Source organism: Oryza glaberrima, chromosome 11 (assembly GCF_000147395.1).
Source record: "Oryza glaberrima chromosome 11, OglaRS2, whole genome shotgun sequence".
NCBI lineage: Eukaryota > Viridiplantae > Streptophyta > Magnoliopsida > Poales > Poaceae > Oryza > Oryza glaberrima.
In genome coordinates this window covers 25,282,998-25,307,979 of record NC_068336.1, presented here as the reverse complement: position 1 = coordinate 25,307,979, position 24,982 = coordinate 25,282,998, and the positions used below count along the sequence as shown (strand labels likewise).

At 42.6% G+C, this 24,982-nt stretch overlaps 4 protein-coding genes and 1 non-coding gene across 20 annotated transcripts; 2 read left to right on the top strand and 3 right to left on the bottom strand.

The window, feature by feature from the left end:
* Positions 1-3,628: 3,628 nt before the first annotated feature.
* LOC127755868 (putative disease resistance RPP13-like protein 1) lies at positions 3,629-6,750 on the bottom strand. The gene is given in 4 exon segments (XM_052281488.1): positions 3,629-4,259; positions 4,358-6,056; positions 6,058-6,660; positions 6,746-6,750. Coding segments are annotated over 3 exon segments (2,118 nt in total). The 3' UTR covers positions 3,629-4,259; positions 4,358-4,546.
* LOC127754764 (putative disease resistance protein RGA3) lies at positions 6,566-12,221 on the bottom strand. Of its 3 annotated transcripts, none has more exons than XM_052280338.1 (4): positions 12,091-12,221; positions 11,445-11,824; positions 8,722-11,147; positions 6,566-6,916 (listed from the first exon to the last, which is right to left on the bottom strand). In XM_052280338.1, the coding sequence occupies exons 2-4, from the start codon at positions 11,787-11,789 to the stop codon at positions 6,862-6,864; spliced, it is 2,826 nt and encodes a 941-aa protein (XP_052136298.1). In that variant the 5' UTR covers positions 11,790-11,824; positions 12,091-12,221; the 3' UTR covers positions 6,566-6,861. The 3 variants fall into 3 exon arrangements, with proteins under 3 accessions (XP_052136298.1, XP_052136297.1, XP_052136296.1); XM_052280337.1 differs by having other exon boundaries at positions 11,445-11,930; positions 12,091-12,205; XM_052280336.1 differs by having other exon boundaries at positions 11,445-12,205.
* A 143-nt stretch (positions 12,222-12,364) lies between these two features.
* Positions 12,365-18,569, top strand: LOC127755167 (pentatricopeptide repeat-containing protein At3g24000, mitochondrial). Of its 14 annotated transcripts, none has more exons than XM_052280827.1 (3): positions 12,365-15,603; positions 15,995-17,725; positions 17,862-18,569. In XM_052280827.1, exon 1 carries the CDS (start codon positions 12,366-12,368, stop codon positions 15,507-15,509), a length of 3,144 nt encoding a protein of 1,047 aa, XP_052136787.1. In that variant the 5' UTR covers position 12,365; the 3' UTR covers positions 15,510-15,603; positions 15,995-17,725; positions 17,862-18,569. The 14 variants fall into 14 exon arrangements, with proteins under 14 accessions (XP_052136787.1, XP_052136776.1, XP_052136773.1 ...); XM_052280816.1 differs by having other exon boundaries at positions 12,365-15,670; positions 15,774-17,725; XM_052280813.1 differs by having other exon boundaries at positions 12,365-15,921.
* A 58-nt stretch (positions 18,570-18,627) lies between these two features.
* TRNAG-UCC (transfer RNA glycine (anticodon UCC)) lies at positions 18,628-18,699 on the top strand. Its single transcript has one exon. It is a non-coding gene; the product is annotated as a tRNA-Gly (tRNA).
* Positions 18,700-20,779: 2,080 nt separating this feature from the next.
* LOC127754006 (probable glycerol-3-phosphate acyltransferase 3) lies at positions 20,780-24,051 on the bottom strand. The gene is made up of 2 exons (XM_052279461.1): positions 23,307-24,051; positions 20,780-21,942 (listed from the first exon to the last, which is right to left on the bottom strand). The coding sequence occupies exons 1-2, from the start codon at positions 24,012-24,014 to the stop codon at positions 21,031-21,033; spliced, it is 1,620 nt and encodes a 539-aa protein (XP_052135421.1). The 5' UTR covers positions 24,015-24,051; the 3' UTR covers positions 20,780-21,030.
* Between the last annotated feature and the right edge of the window lie 931 nt (positions 24,052-24,982).

Sequence of the window (24,982 nt, the reverse complement as noted above, 5' to 3'; positions counted from 1 at the left end):
AGTCAACCAAGGACCCATCGCCACGACACTCACCACCAAGGACTGCCATCGTCAGATCTGGCAGTCCCAAGTCCCATAACCACCTTTAGGAGTTGTTGATTTTTTTTTAACGTTTGATCATTATTTTTATTAAAAATTTATATAAGGGACAAATATGTAAACATGTAAGTTAAGGTTATAATTTTTTGGATGATAAAACAAGCTAGTTACAATAAAATAAATAATATTTGTATAATTCTTTTAGTAAGATAAAAGTTAAATATCACATTACAAATCAATGGCATCATTCATTAAAAATTGAAGGTAGTATCAAGTACAGGGACATGGGCCCATTATGCTAAACCACAGCCAACTAGGATACTTGAGCTGTTGTAACCGCTGATTTGCCGTATTTCGAGCTCCAGACCGTGGGTGGCCAAAGGCGGATCTAGGGATGGTACCGATGGTCCTGAGATCACTAAAAAAATCCTAGCCTAATACCATTTGATCCATTTATACTTTAATTTCTTTTATATTTAGAAAATTTATAAAAATTATATAAATTGAACTACAGGTATAAAAATCAAGGGTTAATTGGATCCATGCCATTGCAATTTTGCCATATTAGAAAAATGTCACTACTATTTGCGAAATCTGCTAGGTGCTACTGGAACTTTGTAAAATTGGATACATGCCATCGCCGTCACATTTTCCATCCATCGCTGTCACACTCCAGTGTGGGACCCACACGCCAGCTCCATCCTCTTCCTCCATCCCCTCTCTTCTCCCTTCCCTATCTCTCTGCGGCGGGCGTGGCCGGCGTGCAGCAGCAGTAGCAGGGGTCGCCGCCGGTGACAGCCTCGGGTACAGGTTCGAGCTCGTCCTCCCGGACCCGGCTATCATGGGGTGCGGTGATAGTGGTGGAGGGGATGGCGTTGGGGCTCACCGGCGATGATGCCCTCGCGCGCGGCTGGCTTCTCGACGACGTCGCGACGAGATCGGAGCAGGTTGGCGAGGAACAGCAGCAGCAGCCTCGGCGACGATGCACTCGAGCTCGAGCGTGATGCTGCAGCAGTGGTGGAGACGATAGCGTTGGGGCTTGCCGGCGACGACGCCCCCGCACGTGGCTGGCTTCCCGACGGCGTCGAGCTGCAGCAGCAGCCTCAGCGGCGGTGCACTCAGTAGCAGTGGAAACCCCAACGGCAAGCAGCAGCAACCAGATCGGAGCAGCCGACCAGCAGTAACCAGATCGGGGCAGCGAACAGCTACAGAGCACTGGCGCGGCTGCTCCTCGTCTCGGCGGCGGTGGCGAGCCTCAGCATCGACCCCTTCCGTCGCCGCCGACACAACCACCACTGCTGTCTCATCGCTCTACTGTCGTCGGCAAAGTTGGGGAAGATGATAAGTCTAACATTTGGGTCCCACTTGTCAGCTTCTAAAGGCTAGGGATGGAGGAAGAGAATAGAGCTGACGTGTGGGTCCCACACTAGAGTGTGACAGTGATGGATGGAAAATGTGACGGTGGTGGTATGAATCCAATTTTACAAAGTTCTAGTGGCACCCAACAGATTTCGTGAATAGTATTGGTATTTTTCTAATATGGCAAAATTACATTGGTATGGATGATGGATCCAATTAACCCAAAAATGAAACGCCGACAAAGTCCCCCAAGTCGAAACTCCTCTTAGCTTCGACATCCGGACTTGAGCCCTCATGCACCACCGCCGCCGCCGTGAAATCCATGCTGCTATATGCTCCGGCTCCTCATTTATGGTACCATGCATGTCAGTCACTGCACCAATCTTATCAAACAATACTCCATTGTTGTAATATATGGGAAAAAATACGAATTACCCCCTAACTATTTGATGAGTATGAATTACCCCCCTAAACACGAAAACCGGACGTTTTTCACTCTCAACTATCGATACCGGATGACCCCCCCTGACCGAGCAGTTTTGCAAGCGGTTTTGGTCCACATGGCAGTCCAATCAGTAATTTTTTTTAAGCCAGCTGGCCCCACCTGTCAGTCTCCTGCACTCTCTCTTTTTCCCTCACCTCTCTATCTCTCTCTAAATCCACTCTCTTCTCCCTCCCTCACCTCAAGGATGGTGGGTAGAGCTCGGGGCGATGAAGGGGGCCACGAAGCTTGGGACGGCAGCGGGAAGAGGTCGGGACGACGGTGGGTGGAGTCGGCGGTGTAGGGGACGGCGGCAAGCGGAGCTCGGGGCAGCGGAGAGGGCGCTCGCCAGGCGCCGGCGCTCGAGACGACGGCAGAGCGAGCCGAGGATGGCGGCGGGCGGAGCTCGGGAGGCGGAGGAAGCGCCCACAGCCACCGTCGCACGGCTCGTCGAGGCGATGGAGCCGTCCGTTGTCGTCGGTGCTCGAGCCGCAACTGCCGGCATTTGAGAGAGAGAGGGTGGGGAGAGGGAAAGAGGGAGTGGAGAGATATCTGACAGGTGGGCCTATCATTTTTTTAATTAAAAAATTGCTGACTGAACTGCCACATAAACCAAAACCACTTGGAAAGCTGCTTGTGGGAGGGGGGGAGGTTCATCCGGAAATCCGGTTTTCGTGTTTTGGGGGTAATTCGTACTCAGCCAATAGTCGAAAGGTAATTCGTATTTTTTCCGCAAATAAACATGGTCATTTATTTAAAACAAGAGTAAATTTCACAAAACTACAGGTATTTTGCATAATTTATCACGAAACTATAGATTTAAGAGCTTGTTTCACAAAACTACAGATTTAGTGTGTCCGTTTATCACAAAACTGCGGATTCTTTGTACAATCTATCACAAAACTACGGATTTAAGAACTTGTTTCACAAAACTATAGATTTAGTGTATTCGTTTATCACAGAACTATATATTTAGTGTCTTCATTTATCACAAAACTATAAATTTAGTGTCTCCATTATCACAAAACTATAGGTTTTTAGCAATGAAGACACTAAACCTGTAGTCCTCCAAATATTAATTAATAAAAAACTATGATTATATTAATAAAATGATATTGATATATTTGTCATGAAAAGTACTTTTACGTAGTTATATTTTTTTTAATTTTTGAAATATATAGTTAAAAAAAGTAATGATGGAACATACTGTGTTGATATCCAAAACAACGAGCAAGAGACAACAGAGGAAGTAAAACACACTATATCTATTGCTATAATAATTTTGGCACAATATTGGAGGCAAAATTTTAGAAAGGATGCATTTACCCTATACCGAGTTGTACGCTCACATAGTTATGTTTACATCCCAAATTTTAGAGATCAAAAGTATTTCAATGATGATCGATAGAAGATCTCTATTATTTCCAAAGAAATAGAAAGGACGACAAGAATTTGGATAAATTTAATCAAATTTTGTTGAATCCAAAGCCCAATATAATTAAATTGTAGAAACAATTTGAACTTTTTTTTTTGAAGTTCAGTAACTCTTCTTAAAAAAATGAATGAACTCCAAAATGAAGATTTGATATGTATTAGAAAAAAATATAGTTCAGATGATAGTTTACAGGGACCAACTCCGTTGTTGCGACATAATACTTTCCTATAATTCAAGATTTCATGGTTGTAAGTAATTTTAGTATAGTATGTATGTGTTGCAAAAGGGTAATTAGCATTCAAAATAGTCACAAATTATTGACAAAAATCAGGTTGAGAATAGAATCAGGAATAGTCAAGCTTATACAAACATTCACGTGCAAGGTAATAATATTTCATGCAACATGAAATTAGATGTCCGCGCATATGCGTGGGCTTTGAATTAAGAAGCATTACAACCAACATTATTTTCATAGGTTCATCAAACAATTGGATGGTTTTTTCATCAGCTTGCAGCCTTGACATTATTTACGATATGCTAATAAAGCACTCTATACTCATAAATCACAAAAAAAAAAAGTTTCAATTATTCAGCGACTCACGCGAACGTATATATGTTTTGTGCTGCCAAAACCGCGCTGATGACACGGATATATATTTAGCCTTTTCTCTTCTTACACGCCGTGCATGATGACACTTAACATACTCAACAGTCTCTGCACCGACAGACCTGGCCTTGCGCCTGACCAACGCAAGGAACATATGATAAACAGTATAAAGGCTAAACTTTGCAACAAATCCAAGCATAGATCACAATCTAGCCATGCCATTGTTATTTTGGCTTACGGATCACCGCCTTGCTTAATGTTCCCTTGATTGCGCTCCTGCTGACGTGCAGGTACCGCATGATCCGAGCCTTTTGTCCTTTTGACAGGCTTATCGCCGACTGGTTAACAAATATATGCAGCGTTAGTAACAGTCTACTAATCACGGATGCAGTATTTTTCAAACAGAAAATGGGAAACGGAGGGGCAGAGGGTTTACATGAGTTTGTTTTTGATGTGTTTGATCCTTTGCCAATTTGGATGCTCAGTTGTTCGACACGAATTCATGAACTCTTGATTACAGAAGGCAACCAGAAATGTCTCAAGAGACAGGGGAAGCGCTGGAAGCAACTTGATTTGATCGCATTCCTCCAATACCAATTCCTTAAGTGAGGTGAGGTCCCCCATATTATCTGGTAGAGATAGAGTCCCAACTGCACTTGCGCATCCTGAGCGAACGAAGATGAGTGAAACGTTCAGGAATAGATCCCAATGGGCTGGACCTAACGAACGTGACTCTGTCCAGGTATTTGGGGCCATTATTCTGCTGATCCACCAGCCAACTAGGATACCTTGAACCATGGTAACAGTTTATTTCCAGTATTTCAAGCTCCGTGGGCGGGCAAAGGCCCTCAAGTACCTCTTCTTGAACATCAACCGGGCACCGATTAAACATGTCAGACCAATGGAGTACCAGTTCTTTGAGGCGTTCCTTGGCTGCAAGATTGGCTACAACAGCTGCATTCTTGCCTTCAACATATCTAAGACCCTCGATATGAATTAGCTTGCCTCGAAGATTATTTAGGTGCTTCAGCTGCCGTAACCCGTACCTGACTTCCTTCCATTCTAATGTGAGAGTTGGTATCGTTTGCAGTGAAGATAGCCTGTCACAGTTTTGAATGCTCAAAAGTTGAGGGCTGATTAAGTGCCGCAAGTTGACGAGTTTACTCAGATCTTCTTTGGAGGAAAATACTATCTCTCCACATGAACCGAAATCAAGCACCTGCAAATGGTAAAGCTTGGTAATTGCGCTTGGAAAGATTTGTTGGAAATGACAGCCTGTCAGAAAACCAAAATAGCGTAGATGTTTTAATTTGTCAATAGATTTTGGGAATGATAACTTATTTTCCATCCCGGCTCTGAAATGTTCTACCCTCAGGACACGCAATTTTCTCATCCCGGTGAATATAGTCTCAAATACCGTTTCTTCTGCCATCATTTCTGTATTGTTCACACAAATGATCAGAGTGCGTAAACTTCCCATTTCCAGTATCCTCTCAGTAATCATTTTGTCATCATATGCCTCAATAAAAAGATGGCGAACATCTGGAGGAAGATCTCCTGTCCATCCTCTCTGAATTGTAAAACAATCACTTCCGGCGATATTCTTAGCTAAATCGTGAAGCAGGTCATGAACTGTAAAGTAATCCTTCGAACCAAACAATCCAGTTTGTTTCATCAGAAATGAGGATGATACTAACTCATCAAAGTACTGCCGACCAACAGCTTCCAGATCATCTCCTTTATTGGTAGTCCTGATAAACCCTTCTGCCACAGTAACTAACTCATCACGTTTAAACAGATGTCTCCTGGGGAAAATACTGCAGTAAGAAAAGCATTGTCTGACTTGTTCATCAAGTTGTCGGTAGCTCCACCACAGAGCTCCCATTGTCTCATCAGAAAAGCCTCGATTACGAGTATCTCTCCAGAAGTCAATGCTTGGTCTTATACGTAGTTGTCCTCCCACTGTTCTGGCAGCTAGAGGTGATCTCCTAAGCATTTTTGCAATGTCAGCCCCAATCTCTTCAAATTTCCGTTGATCTATGTTTGCCACTGGAAGTGCATAGTGCATGAATAATTTAAGGAATACATTCTCATCTAAGTCAGATATTCAATACATTTCAGTGCACCTAGAGCTATGCATATTCAGTTCGACTAGTTACTAGGATCTTGCTTCCTGCCATCCCAACCGCAAATGGAGTTATTATCTTCTCTAGCTCCTGCTGATTCTCACCGTTGTAGTACCAGATATCATCTAGTACGAGCAGGAACCGTTTTCCATCTAATGCCTCCTCCAGGTTCTGTTGGAGGGTGTCACGATTATTGAAGTGACCGCATTTCTTCCCCGTAGCCGCCTCAAGCATCTCAGCAAGAATGGCATCCACACTGAAATTCTGAGAAACATGAACCCACATAATAAGGTCGAAATGGCCATCCTTCTTCTCTTTCTTGTCCTTTTTCTCACTGGCACAAACAAGCTGTGCAAGGGTAGATTTCCCAGAACCGGCGATGCCATGAATACCAATTATAGAATAGCATAAAGAACCGTTGGATGATCCTAGTTGAACATTACTTGCATCCTCATGAAGCATAGCTATGATGTTGTCACGATCATTTTCTCGGCCAATTACTACGGGTGGAGGAGTTGCAGTGGTGACTGAGCTACGTGAATTGGCATGGACAATTTGTCTGTTGTTAACACTGCCTTGGTTGGCAAGCTCAAAAGTGGCAGAATTCTGTGCGCTTTATTGATAATGTTTTATGAGTAATTTTATAGTCTTTGAAGAGGTACCATGAGGTATTAAAAATTTAGTGTAAAGTTTAGTACCTCATAGTACCTAGTTACCAAAAGGTATCAAATTTACAATAGAAAAAGTGGTATCTCATGGTACCTCCTCAAGGACCATAAATTGCTCATGTTTTATATCTTCTCTAGACTTTTCTTCAATTTCTTCTTTGAAATACAAGAGGGAGCCTCATCTGACATGTTACCATTCCCCTGCAAAACAAAATAACATAAGAGATCTATCTATATTGTGATATTAAAAAATGTGGCAAATACCCAAATAACTAAACAGAACCAAAATCTCACGCTATTTCAGAGGATGGCTGCAAGTTTAGGTCCACTAGGTGACCTCTGCCTCTGTTGTGAGATAGGTGTTAATCACGCCAGTTTGGCAATTATATATATATATATATATATATATATATATATATATATACACGGAGTATCTCACTAACCAAGAATCTACCAAATATAATTATCGAGCTAAGGGATAGTAATGGACAAGGAGGCAAGGCACTATGCATACATATGTGAACCTCCAATAGCTTAAGCTGATTAATACTTAATAAATGTAGAGTATTGTATAGTCTGATTTAAGCTAATTTTCCTATTTCTGTAATATCCTATCTTTACACAACCTTTACTTATGACGCAATCTTTATATAACTCTATTTTATGAATGGGCCTAAAGCTGAGTTGGTTAGGTGGCTCTAGTAGCACTCCTCAGGTTCTAGGTTCGACTCCCCGTGGGAGCGAATTCTAGGCTATGGTTAAAAAAATCCCCTCATTTGTCCCACGCCAAAGCATAGGTCTAAGGATCACGGGCTACGGTGCTGCTGTGTAAGGGTGGGGCAAGGGTTTTGGGGGGTTTTCTCTACACATGATGCCCGGGGGGCTGTGCCCCCCCCCCCCCCCCGGCGCGCGGGTCAAGTTTTGTATTAGTTTAATTTCCATTTCTTAGAGAAAACCTATATTATGTTTCAGTCACCATTTATGCTTTTTATTTGTTAATGCCTTCAATAATAATGATGGTTTGTTTAATTAAGTCTCTATGTCATTAAAGGGAAATGTCACATGTTCTTATGTAATACTCCCTTAATTTTTTAATAGATGACACCGTTGGCTTTCGATATAAAGTTTGATCAATCGTCTTATTAAAAAAAATTAAGTAAATCCTTCAATTTGTTGAACTTTAGGTATGATTAATATTTTTGCATATTTGTACGAAATTTTTTGAATAAGATGAACAATCAAACGTCATCACAGAAGTCAACGGTGTTATCTATTAAAAATGGAGGTAGTAACATTTTAGGGGTTACCATGCACATGATAGTTGGTAATGATGTAGCTAATTATATTCTCTTATGAATACGAAAATTTAATATGAGGCATTGAACTAGTCCAAACTGGTGAACTAACAAAGTTTCTCTTTTTTAAAAATAGAAGGCATAATAATTAAGGAGTACTTTGATCGGTAATTTCGAGTTGCATATGCCAGCAAAAGAAAAACATGACTATAAAGAAGTAAATGGTACTACAAGTACTACAAGCAGAATTGCCAGAAACATCGTTTAGAGGAAAATTTCTATATACCATATTATTATTAAATTAAATTAAATTATTTATTATGCATTATCATCTATTTACATCTAAATATAATCTTTAGCTTTCAAATTATCGTGTTAACACATGTTTGAAGGATATTGTAAAGCGTCTAAGTTAAATCTGTTATATAATATTAAATCTAGCCACGTAGATGCGTGGGCCACAATGTTAGTTATATTAAGACAAGCAACAAATAGCAAGCATTAATACAATCTGGCCATACCGATGCTATTTTGGCTTACGGATCTCACTTAACATCATGTTCTCATTGTGTACGTTTTGCACCACTTTACCCATTTGACAGGCTCACCAACTGATTAAGTAACACAAGTAACATTAAAGACAGGCTAATAACAGAAGCATAATTTTCAAGATTGAAAAAAATAAGGAAATGGAGTAAAACAGGCACTTACATATATTTGCGTGGAATGTGCTTGATCTTGTGCCAATTTGGATGGCCAGTTGTTCGACACGAGCTCGTGAGCTCGGTGCTGCAGCCATCAACTCTAAGCAATTCAAGAGATTTGGGCAGCGTTGGAAGCAACAAGATATTATAGCAATGACTTAACGTCAGGTTCTTGATTGACGTAAGGCGCTCCATATCATCTGGTAAGGAGTCCCAGCTGCAATTGAAAATGGTAAGCGAACAAAGATGAGTGAGTGCAGGAATGGATCCCATTCGGCTGCAGCCAGAGAGACGAAGTTCGTGTAGGTAATTGGGGCCACAATTCTGCTGAACCACCAGCCAACTAGGATACCTTGAGCCCTGGTAACCCTTGATTTCCAACGATTCAAGCTCCATGGGTGGGCAGAGGCCCTCAAGTACCTCTTCTTGGACATCAGGGCTGCAGCTCTCGTTGTCATCCTCCCATACCAGCACTAGTTGTTGGAGGCATTCCTTGGCACCAAGATTGGCTTCAGCAGCTGCCTCCTTGCTCTCAACATTTTCAAGACCCTGGATCTCCAGCCTGCCTCGAAGCTTATTTAGTCGCCTCAGCTGCTGTAACTCGTACCCCTCCCCCCTCTCTACTTTGATAGGTGGCATCGTCTGGAGCGACGTCAGCCTGCCAAGGTGACGAATGCTCAAAGGGAAAAGTGGGGATACGATTACGTGCCGCAGGCTGTTAAGTTTACTCAAATCTTCTTCTGAGGAAAATACCAACTCCATGCAGTTACCAAAATCTAGCACCTGAAAATGGTGAAGTGTGCTGATCGTGCTTGGTAAGACCAATTTGTAAACGTAGCCTGACTGATAACCAAAATACCGTAGATGTTTTAATTTTTTAATAGATGCTGGCAATGATAGTACTGAAAATCCCGTGTATTGTCGCCAGAGTGCGTCGGATTGTACTTTCAGTACCCGCAATTTCCTCAACTTCATGAATATACTTTCATATACTGTTTCATGATCCATCATGTCTCTACTGATACAATGAATAACCAGAGTACGTAGATTTTCCATTTCTAAAATTCTTTCAGTAATTATTGTTTCGTCATAAGCCTCAATAAAAAGATGGCGAACGTTTCTAGGAAATACTCCTGCCCAATCTTGCTGAATTCTAAAGCAATCACTTCCTGCAACCTTCTCTGCTAAATCATGCAGTAGATCATGAACTGTAAAGTAAACATTTTTTTCACTGGAATATTCTCCCATATGCTTGTTCAGAAATGAGGATGATACTAATTCACCGAAGTATTGCTGAGCAGCAGCTTCCTCCTCTCCTGTATCAGTAGTGCTAATAAACCCTTCTGCCACCCACAAGTTAACTAACTCGTCGCGTTTCAGTTGATGTCTTCGAGGGAAAATACTGCAGTAAGAAAAGCATCGTCTGACCTGCTCATCAAGATGTTGGTAGCTCCACCACAAAGCTCCCATTGTCTCATTCAAAAGGTCTCGATTACAGGCATCTCTCCAGAAGTCAACATTTGGTCTTATTTGCAATTGTCCTCCCACTGTTCTGGCTGCTAGAGGTGAACGCCTAAGCTTTTTTGCAATGTTAGCCCCTATCACTTCTAATTTCCTTTGATCTCGTTCATCCATGTTTACCAATGGAAGTGCATAATGCAGGAATAATTTGAGGAACACGTTGTCATCCAAGTCAGATATTGGAATACATTTCAGTGCACCCAGAGCTAACAATGCATATTCAGTTCGACTAGTTACTAAGACCTTGCTTCCTGGCTTCCCAACCCTCAATGGAGTCAATATCTTCTGTTGCTCATGCTGATTCTCACTGTTGTGGTACCAGATATCATCTAGTACGAGCAGGAACCGTTTTCCACTCAATGCCTCCTCCAGCTTCTGTTCGAGAGTGTCAAGATTATTGAAGCGATCACATTTCTTCCCTGTAGCTGCCTCTAGCATCTCAGTAAGAATGGTATCCACACTAAAATTCTGAGAAACATGAACCCACATAATAAGGTCGAAATGACCATCCTTCTTCTCTTGTTTGTCCTTTTTCTCACTGGCACAAACAAGCTGTGCAAGGGTAGATTTCCCAGACCCGGCGATGCCGTAAATACCAATTATAGAATAGCATAAAACACTGTTGGATGATCCTGGTTGAACATTACTTACATGCTCATGAAGCATAGATATGATGTTGTCACAGTCCTTTTCTCGGCCAATTACTACCGGTGGAGGAGTTGCAGTGGTGACTGGGCTGCGTGAATTGGCATGCACAATTTGTCTCTTGTTAACATTACCTTGGTTTGGCAAGCTCAAAAGTGGCAAAATTCTGTGGGCTTCATTGATAATGTTTTCTATCTTCTCTAGGCTTTTCTTCAATTTCTTTCTTGAAATACCAGAGGGAGCCTCATCTGACATGTTACCATTCTCCTGCAAAACAAAATATATTGTGGTATTAAAATATGTGGCAAACACCCAAATAACTAAATAGATCCAAAATCTCACGCTATTATTAAAAACAAATTGGTGAGCAGTTGGGACTCAACCAAAAAACATCCTAGCTGCCATATTTTGAGTTAATTACAAGTCTAGATATTATGTCGATTCACGGCCATACATTGAGTCCGGATTTTCATCCATTATCAAAAAAAACTTACTGGCACTATTCCATGAGTTGATAATAATAACGTAGATGGTAGACAAAATAGAAGAAACAAAGTAAGGAACCTGGTTTTTCATGAAGGAGCAGCTGGGCAGAGCAGACCGTATCTTGTGCACCCAATTCCTGTGACAAGGATGAGATTGGACCTGCCCCTTTAGACGGTGATACTCAACATCATCCAAGATGTCTTCAGCTTCATAGTAAGCAGATCTAAGGTTCTTCAACAATGGCTCCAAGCGATTCCTGTGAGGATAAATCTGAGCTGCCTCCAGTCCTAGCATCAGCTCTAGCTCCAAAACTTTGATCTCAAGCTGTCCCAGCTTCTTCGATGTGTCAAAGCCAAGGTAGGAGAAGCCTTCCTTCATCAGATTTGAGATGATGGGTGAGATGATCCAGCCTGCCGCTTTCATGCCCCAACCTACTGCAGCACCGATGGTCACTGGATCTGCCATGGTTGAAGCTTTGCTCCAATTATTAGGTAGGGGAAGGGGAACAACCGAAGGTTTAGGAGAAAACTCCACTATAATTGGCCAAGTTAAGCACCGAGAAGACTTTTAGGAGACCCGAGTTGGAGCCAACAAAGCAAAGAAAAAAAATCTTTTCTTAACAAAAAGAGGATAAGAGAACATTATAATACTGGTTCCCTTAATAAATCTGGAAATTACCTTTGGAATCTCACTGAAGAGTGAGGGAACGAGCGGTAGTACTAACCTGCTAGAAAAATCCATGTAGCTATTGCCGGAGATTGTGGTGGGAATCGCCTCTATTCCTCCGCTCCGCCCACCCATTCTTCTCCGGCGACGGCGAGGGTCGCAGTCGCAGCGGTTTACCCACCCGACGAGACTATGGGCCCAAACCTAATTTTATCTTTCGGCCCAAATACTCATGGGCCTTTATGGATCCAAATTCTTTTGGGCTATTCCTACCCAGTATTCTACTTATTTGATGGGCCAAAGAGGCCGCGAATTCGCCGCCGTGAAGCCTGGATGCTGTTTCTCCCTCTCCTTCCTCGCCGCACCCGGCCGCCGGCCATCCACCGCCGTCGCTTCCACCGGCCGCCGCCGCGGCCGCTCCTCGCCGCCGCCGCCTCCTCCTCCCACCGCGCATCCACTACCGCCTCCACGCAACAATGCGCTCCATCTACTCTCGCCCTGCTCGCCGACCACCCGCACCCGGCCGTCGCGGAGTTCCCGCGCGCCGGCTTCTCCCGCCTCGGCGACCACCCCCTCCTCGCCCGCGCCATCCACGGTCTCGCCGTCCGCTTCGCGCTCCCGCTCAGCGCCTTCCACCGCAACACCCTCCTCGCCTTTTACTTCCGCCAACGGGGTGCCGCCGCCGCCGCGCTCCACCTGTTCGACGAAATGCCCGACCGGACCCCGTCGTCCTGGTACACCGCCGTCTCCGGCTCCGTCCGGTGCGGCCGCGACGGCGCGGCCTTCGAGCTGCTCCGCGGCATGCGGGAGCGTGGCGTCCCGCTCAGCGGGTTCGCGCTCGCCAGCCTCGTCACCGCGTGCGAGCGCCGGGGCCGGGACGAGGGCATCGCGTGCGGCGCCGCCATCCACGCGCTCACCCACAGTGCCGGGCTCATGGGCAACGTCTACATCGGCACGGCGCTCCTGCACCTGTATGGCTCCCGTGGGATCGTGTCCGATGCACAGAGGTTGTTCTGGGAGATGCCCGAGAGGAATGTCGTGTCGTGGACAGCGCTGATGGTGGCATTGTCATCCAATGGTTACCTGGAAGAGACACTGAGAGCTTACCGTCAGATGAGGAGGGAAGGGGTCCCGTGCAATGCAAACGCATTCGCGACGGTGGTCAGCTTGTGTGGATCGCTCGAGAATGAGGTGCCTGGGCTTCAGGTTGCTTCCCATGTCATTGTCTCTGGACTCCAAAACCAGGTCTCTGTAGCGAATTCGTTGATTACCATGTTTGGCAACTTGGGAAGGGTGCAGGATGCCGAGAAGCTCTTTGATCGAATGGAGGAACATGATACTATTTCATGGAACGCGATGATATCGATGTACTCACATCAAGGAATCTGCAGCAAATGTTTTCTGGTGTTTTCAGATATGCGTCATCATGGATTAAGGCCTGATGCAACAACCCTGTGCAGCTTGATGTCTGTCTGTGCCTCCTCAGATCATTTCAGCCATGGAAGTGGAATTCATTCCCTGTGTCTCAGGAGTAGTCTGGATTCATCAGTAACAGTAATTAATGCTCTGGTTAATATGTACTCTGCTGCTGGAAAATTGAGTGATGCTGAGTTTCTGTTCTGGAACATGAGTAGAAGGGACCTAATATCATGGAACACTATGATTTCATCCTATGTGCAGAACTGTAATAGCACCGACGCGTTGAAGACACTAGGTCAGTTATTTCATACAAATGAATTCCCAAATCACCTGACATTTTCCAGTGCTCTAGGAGCATGTTCAAGTCCAGGAGCCTTGATAGATGGCAAAATGGTTCATGCCATCGTATTGCAGTTGAGTCTTCAGAGAAATCTACTGGTTGGTAATTCTCTCATCACGATGTATGGGAAATGCAATTCTATGGAAGATGCTGAGAAAGTTTTTCAGTCGATGCCGACTCATGATGTTGTCAGCTACAATGTACTTATTGGTGGCTACGCAGTACTTGAGGATGGTACAAAGGCAATGCAAGTATTTTCTTCGATGAGAAGTGCAGGGATAAAGCCAAATTACATTACAATGATAAATATCCATGGTTCTTTCACATCTTCAAATGATCTGCATAATTATGGAAGGCCCTTACATGCATACATAATACGCACTGGATTTTTGTCAGATGAGTATGTTGCTAACTCTCTAATCACAATGTATGCAAAATGTGGCAATTTAGAGTCAAGCACTAATATATTCAATAGTATCACCAACAAAAACATTGTTTCATGGAATGCCATAATAGCAGCGAATGTCCAACTTGGCCATGGAGAGGAAGCTCTAAAGCTCTTCATTGATATGCAGCATGCTGGAAACAAACTTGGTCGTGTTTGCCTAGCTGAATGTCTGTCATCCTGTGCAAGCCTTGCATCATTAGAAGAAGGCATGCAGCTACATGGTCTTGGTATGAAATCTGGGCTGGATTCAGACTCATACGTTGTTAATGCTGCAATGGATATGTATGGGAAATGTGGAAAGATGGATGAAATGTTGCAAATGGTTCCTGACCAAGCCATTCGACCTCAACAATGCTGGAATACGCTGATATCTGGTTATGCAAAATATGGGTATTTCAAGGAAGCTGAGGAAACATTTAAGCAAATGGTTACAATGGGTAGAAAGCCAGACTATGTAACGTTTGTTGCTCTACTCTCAGCTTGTAGTCATGCTGGTCTAGTAGACAAGGGTATAGATTATTATAACTCTATGGCTTCTTCCTTTGGTGTTTCCCCTGGAATAAAACATTGTGTATGCATAGTGGATCTTCTCGGACGCTTAGGTCGGTTTGCAGAGGCAGAGAGATTTATTGAAGAAATGCCAGTCTTACCAAATGATCTGATATGGCGGAGTTTGTTGTCCTCTAGTAGAACCCACAAAAATCTTGAAATTGGGAGGAAAGCCGCCAAAAAGCTTCTTGAATTGGATCCATTCGATGATTCAGCTTATGTTCTTCTGTCAAACTTATATGCTACAAATGCAAGATGGGTGGATGTTGACAAATTACGAAGTCACATGAAAACCATCAATATAAACAAAAGACCAGCTTGCAGTTGGCTTAAGCTGAAGAATGAAGTAAGCACCTTTGGTATTGGTGACCGGGGTCATAAGCATGCAGAGAAGATCTACGCAAAGTTAGATGAAATGTTGCTGAAACTCAGGGAAGTAGGTTATATTGCTGACACATCATCTGCACTGCATGACACAGATGAAGAGCAGAAGGAGCAAAACCTTTGGAACCATAGTGAGAAACTCGCGTTGGCATATGGCCTTATCGTTGTCCCAGAAGGATCTACAGTAAGAATATTCAAGAATCTCAGAGTCTGTTCAGACTGTCATCTGGTATTTAAGCTGGTTAGCATGGTTTTTAATAGGGAAATTGTGCTGAGAGACCCATATAGGTTTCACCACTTCAAAGTAGGATCATGTTCTTGTTCAGATTTTTGGTGAGATAGTCGTCCACAAATGGCTGTTGGTTCACTGTTTAAGTTTGAGCATGCCTACAGAAGATCCTTCCACACCCCAAAGGACAGAACAAAAAATGGTAAATATGAGAAATAAACTCATATCTCCCTTTGCATGGGAACAGTGATTGTCATTACTGTGCATATGTGAGTGCCTTTAGTTCTGTTTCCACTTTCCATACTTGGTGCATTGACAAGTAGTGTCAGATGGGAGAAATTGATCAGCTGATTGCACGGTTCTTTTCCACAGTTGGTGTCTTTGTCAGATTTCATGGTAGAGTCGGTGCAATGACAACAATGGGGTAATGTTGACCACATCCGTCAACCACGTCTATGGCTTTTGGTCAATGTTGTCACACTGATTCATGGTGTCATACTGGTCTTCTTTGCATGTTGTGGTTGGTGACTCTCAATTCTCTATAGCCTCAGAAAGTATTTCTGAGACTAATCTATTCTTTTTTTCGTCTGCAGCAAGGATCAGCAGTTAACACCTCTAGTATCATTGATGCTTGTTTGGATCCTTCGATGGTACATAATAGGCCGCACGAATCCTTTTAGGATGTGCACAACTTATATCCTGGGGAAGTATTAACTGACACATAGATCAAGATTATGTTAATTTGATTTCTGACCATAGCTCTGAGGTGAGACGCAGCTGGATGAAACCACTGGATTATTTGCATCACTGCGTGACAGCTCTGATATATAGTATAATCATCTCTTTGGTGATCACTGTAAGTATGTCTCAGCCACCTTTTGTTGCTTATGTAATGACTATCAGTTGTTAATATAATCAAGTAAACATATTAGCACAACTAATTCAATTTTTTTTTAGAGCTCACATATATGTCTTCATTTACTTGTTGGGTTGTTGGAAGTCATCCTATATATACAGTGGCCATGGACAGTGATTCTGTGGCAGGCTGTGTCTGCAGTATTGGCAGGCTGTATCTGCAGTATAGTTGTACTGCAGCTGATCTGAATCCCCGTCCTATATATGCTTGATGGGATTTGCATACAGTGAATAAGGCTGTGTTTAGTTCAGCGCAAAGTTTGGATTTTGGTTGAAATTGGAGATGATGTGACTGAAAAGTTGTGTGTGTATGACAGGTTGATGTGATGGAAAAGGACTGAAGTTTGGATCCAAACTTTGGATCTAAACACAGCGTAAGAGGAGATGGACAGCTAAATTAATGCGTATAATCAAATTGCTTGAGAAACTGTGTGGCCTGATTTTGAAATTTGTCCTCACAAGAATGTCACAGTTCGAACCACCTTATTCTCATCTACTGTTGATGGCTTGCTGCGGCTGCAACTTGCATACTACTCCACGGATACACTAAAATGAAGGAACTGATCAATAATTGACATGAACCATGCCATTCCTATCCAGATCTCAACTACATTTCCTTGCAACTTAATTGAGTCTGTCCTGGGAGCAGTTGCCCAGGGAATTCAACAGAATGCTTGTTGTCCATGATTAAATCATTGTGTCTTAGCTAGCCTTGTTCCTTGCATCCCACACATCTTGTTTAATTTCTGCTCTCTTCTACATTTGCGTCTGGCACTTGGGATATGAAATTCAAATCCTCCAGGCTATCATGATCCCTTGGCAATCTGACGGGTGGCTTGAACAAAGAACTCGATTGTTTTTATGACTTCTCCATGTTTTTTTTCCTCCTATTCTCTCCTTGAGAAAATTAATTCAATTATATGCAAAGTCTTCCATGTGTTCCTAGAAAAATGATTAAATCTGTTACTACTACACCAAAGAGCTGATCTTGTGGATGCTCTTCCTGGCTATGTTATGGAAATCTGAAACTAAAAATCTGAACTTAATTAGTGTTAAGTCTGCAGTTAAAGTTTCCACGGTACAACTCACCGTAATTACTGATTCAGTGCAAAACATTTTGCTTTTTCATGCAGGGTCGCAGCAGAAGCGCGGCAGTTCAATTATCCTGGACGAGCGCCGTGGTGGTCCTGGCAGTTCAATCACCGAAAGGAGGTAGTACGAGCAAGAAACAACTGGTTTCATCAAAGGTTTGCTACTCAGATTTGGTCTGTCCATTACACTAGACTACAAGTTTTGGAGATCTGATTCTACCAGTTCAGTGTGGGCACGCAAGCTGAGCACACATGTATAGTACATAAGTAAGTACATTTGGGGATCGAAGGAGCTCGTGCTGCAACAGTAATAACATGGTACTGAACATAACTGTTCCCCTGTTTCAGAATTCGATCAGGGCCTCTCTTGTGGGGGTCCGTTCCTGTGCTGAACCTTTGTTCTGTTGGTAGGTAGCATGTGATCCAATCCTGATCACCAGCTTTTTTTTTTCAGATCACGAGGAGATCAGACGGCGACCAAGATGTAGACGAATTAAACATGACATCACATTTTTGTTCTCTCCCCTCGTAAGTGCGTACAACTCGGCGGTGCATTAATACAGTACTACTAGTACGTAACTACCACTTTGTTCATAGATCATGGTCCATGATTATAGATTCATGGCCCATGATGATAGATTGCTTTGCAGCGTATGGGCTAATGGAGATGTGATGGCTGGTGCTGAAATGGCCACCTCAACTACTGAACCTTGAATGCGCAGCACTACTACTACAAGTCAAGTAGACTCCTGTTCGTTGTACTACGTGGTCACCGGAATTAGCAGAGGCAGGCAGAGTCCATGATCAGGAAGCTCATGCATCGTAGGCTGATGAACTGTGAGCCGACATGAATGCAACCAAGCAAAGCAGATCAGTGTGCAGTGCAGGTCGACGATCGACGTCGAGTACATGGGTCGATGGCCGCTGTTTCCATTGGGGTCGTTGTTTTGCAGCTTGAGATAGAGTGTGATACATTTACTTCCTTTCCCTTTGAGATAGGCGTCAATCTATGCATGAATGTCATGACAGTGAGAGGTTCTTGATTAATTAGTTTTATGCTAGAAAATGATTGTGCAACGATCCTTATGAAGTTATGATCCATTAATCGCTTCCACCGTCTTTTTGTTAGGCACCATAGATAATTGCCTGACAATGATTAATAGTGTCACACGTTGTGCTTAGCTTTGAACATTAAAACTTTGATTAATAACTGTCAAATAGCGTTTGTAGTCCAACGGTTAGGATAATTGCCTTCCAAGCAATAGACCCGGGTTCGACTCCCGGCAAACGCAATTTTTTGCATGGTTCTTCCTTTTTCACTTGCATGAAGCCTTTTCTGATTCCTTTTAAAGTTCATCCTGTCCATTTTAAATACTTGAATAAAATACATAATGGTCTTTTCATGTCTTTAATTTAGACACTTTTTCACTTGCCTGAAGCCTTTTCAGCTTTTCTGATTCCTTTTAAAGTTCATCCTGGCTATTTAAAATACTTGAATAAAATACATAATGGTCTTTTCATGTCTTTAATTTAGACCGTATAGAAGATCATGAAAGCCTTTTCTGATTCCTTTTTTAAGTTCATGATGGCCATTTTAAATACTTGAATAAAATACATAATGGCATTTTCATGTCTTCAATTTAGACAGTACAGAAGATTATGATCCTTTCAAAATTAAGAGCGACAGTTTATTATGTTTTGTGCTGGTTTACATATTCTAGTAGAAATGTTTTATTAAATGAGATAGTGGCATGTGGATTGCATTGTTGCTTCTCTATTATGTCATCTTCATGGAATGGACCCATGATAGATTGCATATTTCTTCCAACAGACAGGAGTTATGTTCAAACTTCCAAAAATTTTATCTTTCAGCTAGGATATGCCAGTCTTCATAATGAACAATAAATAGTTGATAAATGGTACTCCTAGATCACTTTCCATTATGTGTTTACCCAAAATTTGTGGTACTACAAGTCCAAGATGCTCCATTTTCTCCTTTTGGGATTTTCTTCAGAGAGACAGCAAGTCTATGATTCCCATATTCACTTTCATTTAATAGGACGTCAGAGTATGTACAATAATTAATAGCAGGTTGTTTGAGTAGGTAGCAAGGTAAGTTTGCTGATATAGGCTTTCACGTCAAAATTGGAAATTTGATTAAAATTGGAATGATGTGACGGAAAAGTTGGAAGTTTATATGTGTAGGAAAATTTTGATGTGATGGAAAAGTTGGAAGTTTGAAGAAATATTTCGGAACTAAGGTGGTGTTTGGATTCAGGGACTTAACTTTAGTCTCTATATTTAGACACTAATTTAGAGTATTAAATATAGACTACTTACAAAACTAATTACATAAATGAAAGCTATTTTGCGAGATAAATTTTTTAAGCCTAATTAATCCATAATTAGAGAATATTTACTGTAGCATCACATAGGCTTATCATGGATTAATTAGGCTCAATAGATTCGTCTCGCAAATTAGTCCAAGATTATGGATGGGTTTTATTAATAGTCTACGTTTAATATTTATAATTAGTGTTCAAACATCTGATGTGATAGGGATTTAAAAGTTTTAGTCCCATCTAAACAGGGTCTAAACACGGCGATACTTCCCCTGTCCCACATTAAGTTCATTTTCAGAGTAATCAATGCATCGGAATTTGTGAATGTAGAAAATAATTGTATTTGGAGGTGGATAAAATGATGAATGGTTGCATTAGGATTTGATAAAGTAGGTGTATTCTAGTCCTTTTTTATTGATATGTGTGTGATGGATAAAAAAATGAACTAATTTTAGGACATAGGTAGTAGAAAAAAGAGGAGGAAGGAGAGAGAGAAACATACTAAGAGCAAGTACAATAGCGGACTATAAGCCAAAACTATAAACACATTTCGAGAAGATAAATGAGGAGAGAGGTGAGCAGTGGACTACATATTTGTAGCCAGCTGCAGCACTAACTTCAAGATGGCAATGTTTGTATGACAGGTGAAACCAGGTATTAATAATATAGTTTATATATTCATAGGTAACTGTTGTATGAATTAACTATTAAATTAACTATAGATGATTTAGAGCTAGTAGCTGGCTATACTATTAAATTTGCTCTAAGCTTAACAATGACTTAACATCAATTCTTAGCATTTATAAAAAGAAACTTTGCTTGGGGAAGAGAAAAGAAAGATAATAAAAACTTATCTTAGTTCACTAATTATTATAGCCTTTGTTATCTCAACGGTTATAAAAGCATAGTCTACAAATAAACTAAAAGACTAATATACATAGATTTTTTAAAAAAAACAAGCAAATTGCAACAATGGTAGAGCATACCTAACAAATTAAATGCACTAATTAATTCACACAAGTAGTAGTACTTTCTCTACAAGCTCCTTGATGGTGCCAGCTTCTTGTTGTTTCTATACAATCATTAATTTGATTAAATCACACACAGAAGAAATCAACCTGATGAACACACCAGCCAAACTGAAGCAAGAAGGAAATACAGTATAAACACACACCAAATTAAACTACTCAGCAACATAAAAAAATAATTAAAAAGAAAAAAGAACAACCGAAATCTATCTAGAACTTTTTTGAGAACTTTTTTGGCTAATCTAATTCATGATTATTGCATCTTCTTCTTCCACGGAGCAGAGTGGTTGTCTTGGGTGGTGTTGACGACGCCATCGTTGCCGGCGAGCATGAGGTACTTGTCCTTCCTGGTGAGCATGGTGCAGCGGTAGCCGAGCGCGTCGCCCATCCTCCTCTGCACGAGGTTGGCCACGTCGGTGGACGGCGCCCTCCGCTCCCTCGCCGGCGACGTGTCCACCCTCTCCAGGAACTGCACGGCGTAGCACGTCCTCGGGTTGGCGATGTAGTAGAGCGGGTCCAGGCACTTGAGCCCGCCGGCCGTCGTCGCGTAGAACATCGCCGTGTCGACGGCGATCCCCACGGGGACCACGTCGTCGCTCAGCTCCGCGAACAGCGGGCTGAACCGGAGCAGGCACGGCTCCCGGCACGTCGTCCCCTCGGGGCACACCACCACGAGGTCGCCGCCGTCGAGGAGCCGCGCCATGGCGCGCCCGTCGCTGTCGCGGTCCCGCGTCAGCCGCACCGTCCGCCCGATCGGCGAGATCAGCTCCGACAGCCGGCTCAGGCTGTACGACACGGCGCGCACGGGGCGGTCCAGCGCCACCGACACGTACACCGGGTCGATCAGCGTCCGGTGGTTGCACACGAACAGCTGCCCGCGGCGCGCGCCGGCGAGCGGCGCGGGGGCCTCGCCCTTGAGGCGCCACGACAAGCCCGTGGCGGCCAGGATCGGCGTCGAGTACCTGTACGGCACGGCGAGCGCGACGGCGAGGCGGGCGACGGCGAGGGCGGCGCCGAAGGGGAGCCACGTGAACATGGCGAGCGTGTCGCCGGCGGCTGGCCGGAACGCGAGGCGGCCGTCGTGGAACACCATCGGCTTCGGGTACTTGTCCCGCGGCAGCGCCGACCACCTCGCCTTCTCCTCACGTGTCACCAGGTACACCTCCTGTGTGGTGTGATTAATTAATAATTAATTTGTCAAATTAATTACAGATTTTTCGAACACGTAAAAGAATTGCACGTCAATATAGTAAGAAATAGTGGTTTTGATATACAACGCAATCGGCTAGACAGGCGTATACAGGAAGAGGGTAAAAAAAATCACTACAACAACCAATTGTGAAAAGAAAAGGACTACTGTGAAAAAAAAAACTACTCCAACAAATAAAAGCGAGGGGGTGGCACCATACTATGCTGCTAGCAAATCCCAAAAGTGGTTGGGGAAACGAAATGAAATGAAATGAAATGGAATGGAATGCACACAGTAATTCATATGAGGGAAATTAATTTGAAAATAGTGGTATTGGTTGTATCTCAAATTGTTCTCAAATTTAATTAACGTGGGGAATGGAACTGTTGTGTGATTAAATGGTCAATTTAATTACAGATTTGACAAGATGGAATGCATACAGTAATGCACATGATGGGAATTAATTTTGAAAATAGTAGTATTAGTTGTATCAAATTGTTCTGATCAAATTTAATTAACGTGGGAACACGAAACTGTTGTATAATTAAATGGTCGAATTAATTACAGATTTGACAAGATGAAATGCATACACAGTAATTCAGATCTCAAATTTATTAACGTGGGAACGAAACTGTTGCATGTGTTATTAAATGGTCAGATTAATTAGAGATTTGACGAAATGTTGTGTATACACTGTACAGTACTAATTCACATGAATAAAGTTCTCTATTTCTATCAAAATATTCTCTGTTTTGTTTTTGGAGCACTATCAAAATATTCTTAAATTTAATTGACACGGGAAAGTGCGTGGGAGTTTAGGAAAAGGGGTAAAACCTGTGACTTGATGGTAAAGGTCACATTCTTTCTGGGAAAATTAATGAGTGGCCGTCTAACAGTAACAGATATTATGCTTTTGTTGGTCTCACATGATGAGATACAAAAGGAATACATAAAAAGAGGAAAAAAAGTATGTATATATGATCAATGATTGCACGATCAGCATGAGACCGGCCGTTGAAAAGACGTCGTGAACGTAATTAATTATTACATCTAATTTTACTTTCAGGTGTAAATATGCAGATATTATATATGTTGTTTCAATCCAATCACGTGTATTACATGCATGTCTAATACCTGAACTAGCTATATCACACAAACCAAAAAAGGGAGTTTATACATGTAAAACTAGCTACCTGCTTATAGCTAAACTCACATGCAAGTTAAGTCAAATATATATATATATATATATAAATATATATATATATATAAAACAAAGTATAAGAATTAACACAAACATGCAAATTTTACATGTTGAATTAATTACTTATGACATATTATACCTTGCAACAATGTGAGAGATGATGTTGGAGGAACTCCAAGGAGGTAGAGAAGCCCACAACATCAACCAACATTTTCTTCTCCTCAAGCAACACCTCCTCTTGATCACCACCTTCTTCTTCCTCCTCCATGATGCCAGTGAAGAACCCCCAAATCACCTTCATCTCCCTACCCAAAACAACCTCAACCTCCAAGTACTCCTTCAAGAACCCTTCAACCATGATCCTAGGCATCTTTGTCACACACACCCTCCTCATGGCACTCCTCATCACATCAAACCCTTCCTCCCCAACATCCTCAAGGAACCACTTGGGAAGCACGGCTCGCCCCGCCCGAAACCGGCTTGCCCGTAAACCGCAGAAGGACACCATTGCCATGACCTTCAAGGCCATGTCACTGCCCATGACACATAGCAATGGGTAGAGGAGGAGGAGCACAAGGCCCCTCAAGAACCCTCCTGCCTCTAGTGCCACAAGCATGAAGTAGGGGAACAAGGAGGATGATCTAAGCAAACCGCCTTCGACGTCGAGGACTAGGGTTTTCGCGGCGAGCTTCTCCATGGGAGGGGAGCTTGAGGAGGACTTGTGCAGCAAGGAAGGGTGTGGCAATGTGGTGTTGGTGTTGGATGATGATCTAGAGATAGGCTTCCCATGAAGGAGTAGGGATACCAAGGCAGAGAACAGCCTATGTGACAGCTTCTTCTTGGGCATGGTGTACTGTTGTTGGTGGCAAGCTAGGTATAGTATGGTAGAGGAAGAAATGGATTGAATTGTGGAGAGGTAGATCAATGGTCCCTTCTTTTATAGGATAAGACAACACTTGGATTTCCTGCCCGATCATGCATGAAAGAGCTAGATAGATAGACAGGTGAAAGTTCCATACTTATTACTAGTACTTAATTTTCAGGGACCATGCATGGCATGCATGCCTACATGGCTGTCCTTCTCCTTTAGTAACAAACTCTGAAATAAATAATGCACAGTTACTTTCTTATTCAGGATAGCATGTTAGATATTTTTGGTCATAGATCGCACACTAGATGTCTTGATCTCATTGAGAGCCGTCCAGCATGAGCTAGTAGCCATAGTACATGTATATTCATGGCAGGGAAGAAAGGGACTGTAGAACTACAGTAGGTGTGATCGGCTTCAATTCTTGTTCAATCTGACGGTTAATTACATTGTCGCCACATGTACAAACAGTCGGTATACCAGCTTCTCACATGTACAAGTACTCTTGTACATTAGTACTAGCTACCTGGCCTGCAGGTTCAGTCTGAACTCTGAGCCATGAATGGCCTCTTTGTTCTTCAGTTGATGGATGAATGCTATTGATTAGGCCAGCACATACAGGTCAAAATACCGTTAAGATGTTAAGGTCTATCGATCTAGGCAGTAGGCACGATCAACAGCTGCCGAATTGGGAGAAATCGCAGCAGGTTTGGTCTCTGATTGGTACATGTGAAACAACAGAGCAGGTACTGCTTGAACTTTTTTCCTCTGAATAACTTAACCTGAACTTTTCTTCAGGGCGTATACCACGTGTCATCTGGAATTATGTGGGTGTTTCTACACTGCATATAACTAAATAATCATTCTACACGGTGGTGGCCAATGATTTGTGCGTGATTTGCGTGCCAAAGTTGGCATTTTTGGGTTGAGAACTTGAGATAGATGCA